The following is a 3,724-nucleotide window of genomic DNA, read 5'->3' as shown; positions in this document are numbered from 1 at the left end:
CATATCACATTCTGCTTCTGACACATAGACCGGATGCTGGTCGGTGCATCAACTGAGTGACAGTCGGACTGCCACCAGTGAGCCCAGCAATTACTATTGGGTTGTAGGGATGGTCACGTCTCCAACATTTCCCCTTCTAATACAGCTGATAGGGATCGAACCATTGCGGAGCTCTTCTTCTTCTTCTTCTTTTCTGGTTGGCGTCACCTCACTTGAGATGACGCCGAAATTGATGGCACAGCAACTAAGGTTATATTGCCAATTAATTTTCGTTGATAGTCCAATGGACTTTATTTTCACTTGACTACAAGCGAAAATCTCGCTGTGTGGATGCGTCGAATCGTCAAAGTACGGCTGGAAATCCTTTCTTTCTTGCGAAATACTCGAATTTTCTCCGGACTAACACGATGCAACGTGCTCACCCGTTGAGAGTTTCACCGGAAGTCGCGGAGCTCTTCGTACACGCGAAGAGCGGCGAGGAACCTGTACAGCTGAGTCAGCTTCATTAGCAGACTGAAATTCTGATGTTGAACTTGGTGTTGTCGAAGATGACGAAGACGATGCTGACAACGAAGACTCCGATGACAAGGTAAACCTTCTCAACAGGGTATTTGGTGCTGACGACGGTCTCGAACTAGAGCAGCTTGGAATGGGTGCTACTGGTGTTGAGTGTGCTAATGGATCTGGTGTGCAACGAGCCGGAAGGTTCCAAGCATCGAGTAGAATGCTGAGAGGAAGTTTCGTTCTATCTGTCAATGCTGGTACTCTGCGACTCTCTGAATCAGCACGATCTCGAAGCTGGTTAACGTGGGACCGAATAAGCTTACCATTCTCGAGCTGAACGTTGTACATTGCACGACCTAAACGTTCCAAAACTGTTCCTGAAACCCAGTGCCATTAGTTCTTGACGAATACTTTTGCATACACCGTATCCTTAACGATGAATTGTCGCTTTAAGGGATGAATTTCACTCGATTGTTCCAAATGTACACGATCGGATGGTGCACGGAGCAGATCCAAACTAGTACGAATCGGACGACCGAACAAATCTTCTGCTGGTGATTTGCCGTCTGGAGAAGAAAAACAAAGTGTACTCCGGTAAACCTGAAGAAATGTACTGAGAGCATCACACATTGTCGCTCTTCCCTCCATAACCTTTTTAATCGATCGCTTAAACGTATCCACGAGTCGCTCGGCTTGACCGTTCGATTGAGGGTGAAACGGTGCTGTTGTAAGATGCTCGATGCCGTTGTTCGTACAGTACGATTGAAACTCTGCACTGGTGAACTGGGATCCATTATCACTCACCAGTGTCTCTGGCATTCCCAAGCGAGCGAACAGATCTCTGAGGATTTTCACTGTGGCGGCTGTAGTGATACTTCTCGTCTGTACAATTTCAGACCATTTCGAAAAAGAGTCTACGACAACCTGGTAGTATTCCCCGTCGATCGGTCCAGCATAATCAAGGTGAACGCGCTGCCACGGTTTTGTTGATTTAGGACATGACAAAGGCTCTGACTTCGGCGGTGTTTTCGCAGCCGTCACACATTGACGGCAGGATTTGACGAAATCAACAATGTCGCTGTCGAGAGTTGGCCAATAAACATAAGACCTGGCAATCGCCTTCATTCGCTGAATTCCAGGGTGGCCACGATGAAGTTGATGAAGACTACGCTTGCGATGGGGCGATGGTATAACCAGTCGATCGCCGAATAGTATGCAGCCTTGTACCGTGGTAAGGGATTCACGTCGAGCATAAAACCGTTTGAGCTCTGCATCGGTTGTGGTCTCAGGCCACCCATCAAGGAGGTAACGATAAACTGCCTTGGTAATGGGATCGGACTGTGTAGACTGTCTACGATCCTAAAACTCAAGAGAAGAATGGTTAGTGCATCTTGTGTAACTGACCTTAAGTCATTTTCCAGAGAGACCGAAGCAATCACATAATCTTCCTTAGGCCTGACGTGCTGGCTGATCAGACGGGAAAGTATGTCAGCATTGCCGAACTTCGCTGTCGGAACGTGCTCGATGGTGAACTCATAAAGCAACTCATCAAGAGGATACCGTAGTAATTAATTGCTCCAAGGAAGGACCGAACACCAGATACATCAGTGGGCGGTGGCATTACGTTAATGGCTTGAACTTTTGCTGGATCCGGGCGAAGGCCATTGCGGTCAAGCAGATGACCTACATATTTGATTTGAGGCTCAGCAAAGATGCACTTTTCCACTCGGATGGTAAATCCAAACTCGCTGATTCTTTGAAACACTGCGCGAAGGTTTTCCCAGTGTGTCTCAGTAGTGACATCACCAACGACGACGTCATCCAAATAACCACACGTATGAGGAAGACCTCCCAGCATTGTATCGATAAGTTGCTGGAAAGCTCCCGGTGCTGTTTTGACTTCCGGTGGCAGACGATTGTACCGGTAGAGTCCACTATGGGTGTTGATGGTTAGTAAATCACGACTACTTTCGTCCACCTCTACTTGCAGGAACGCATCCGACAGGTCGATTCGGCTAAATACAGTACAATTAGCCAACTTGTTGAAAATCTCCTCCGGTAGCGGTAATGGGTACTGATGCGGTTGCAGTGCATTGTTGAGCCCTGTAGAGTAATCTCCGCAAATGCGAATGGACCCGTTCGTTTTTCTGACAACGACGATGGGTGCTGCCCAGTCTGAAAAGTCTTCCGGTGTGATGATTTTTGCTCGTTCCAGTCGGTCAAGTTCGTTGTCAACCATGCTGTGTACTGCATAAGCCACTGGACGTTTCGGACGAAAAACTGGAGTTGCATCTAGTTTCCGTTCCAATTTCACTTTTGTTTTCGTGCACAACCCTAACTCGTTTCTAAATACACTCGGGTATGCCGCTTTGAGTGACTGCAAAGTGATAGCAGGAACACTGACGTTGTTGCAATACATGCTAATGGGTAATGAAAAGAGACCGAAAGTATCCATCAAATCGATTTCGAAAAGTTGACGTTTTGAAAACTGCTGTTTTCGCTTGATGAAATTCACTGATGACGTTGATGCTGATGACTCGATCATTGCCGTGTCTCGCTTCAGGCACAACAATCGCTGACAATCTTCCGAAAGATGCTCTAGTGTGACGTCATCACGTTCTTCAATTTTCGCCAGCAGCCGCGTTCGTATTTCGCCGTCTCCATCTGACTTTAGTCCGCAAACAAACATTTAGCATTTAAACTGCTCTTCGGACAGCTTGCTCAGCTCGCATTCAACACATGTCTTGTTGATTCGACAAGCGTACGTGACATAATCATCGGTCAGTTGTTTGATTACTTGTAGACACCGATACCGTTTACTGATGACAGACTCAACAGTGCCGAAGAGTTTTCAGCTTTTCCACTGTATCGCTGAATTTGTATTCTTTTGGCTATTTCGGCAAGATGTAACTCACGTATCGTTCGTGTTCCGCTGATCCTAGTTTTCGCATGAGCAAGCGGACTTTCGCTTCATCGTCCAACCGTGCGGCATCTTGCTCGAACAAATCGTCGTATCTGCCATACCATGCAGCGAAGGTTATGTCACAGACTAACAGACATGACAGTATGAGTTAATTATTATAAAAATCAAATTATAAAAATTATAAAAATACTTGTAGACACCGATACCGTTTACTGATGACAGACTCAGCAGTGCCGAAGAGTTTTCAGCTTTTCCACTGTATCGCTGAATTTGTATTCTTTTGGCTATTTCGGCAAG

General features: G+C 46.4%; 2 protein-coding genes across 2 annotated transcripts; both read right to left on the bottom strand.

Moving 5' to 3' along the window:
- Nucleotides 1–897: 897 nt before the first annotated feature.
- Nucleotides 898–1,629, bottom strand: LOC131429070 (uncharacterized protein K02A2.6-like). The gene has a single exon (XM_058593120.1). It carries the CDS (start codon nt 1,627–1,629, stop codon nt 898–900), a length of 732 nt encoding a protein of 243 aa, XP_058449103.1.
- Nucleotides 1,626–3,193, bottom strand: LOC131429068 (uncharacterized protein K02A2.6-like). Its single transcript, XM_058593119.1, has 3 exons — nt 2,065–3,193; nt 1,909–2,011; nt 1,626–1,863 (listed from the first exon to the last, which is right to left on the bottom strand). The coding sequence occupies exons 1-3, from the start codon at nt 3,191–3,193 to the stop codon at nt 1,626–1,628; spliced, it is 1,470 nt and encodes a 489-aa protein (XP_058449102.1).
- Nucleotides 3,194–3,724: the final 531 nt, after the last annotated feature.

This window comes from Malaya genurostris, chromosome 2 (genome assembly GCF_030247185.1).
Source record: "Malaya genurostris strain Urasoe2022 chromosome 2, Malgen_1.1, whole genome shotgun sequence".
In the NCBI taxonomy this organism is placed as follows: domain Eukaryota; kingdom Metazoa; phylum Arthropoda; class Insecta; order Diptera; family Culicidae; genus Malaya; species Malaya genurostris.
This window is presented reverse-complemented; position numbering and strand designations above follow the sequence as displayed.

Coding starts and splice junctions, on each gene's coding strand:
- LOC131429070 (XM_058593120.1), bottom strand. CDS start 1,629: ATGAAGGCGATTGCCAGGTCTTATGTTTATTGGCCAACTCTCGACAGC.
- LOC131429068 (XM_058593119.1), bottom strand. CDS start 3,193: ATGTTTGTTTGCGGACTAAAGTCAGATGGAGACGGCGAAATACGAACG. Junction 2,012..2,064: donor TGGAGCAATTAATTACTACG/GTATCCTCTTGA, acceptor ACGTTCCGACAG/CGAAGTTCGGCAATGCTGAC. Junction 1,864..1,908: donor TCTCTGGAAAATGACTTAAG/GTCAGTTACACA, acceptor CTTGAGTTTTAG/GATCGTAGACAGTCTACACA.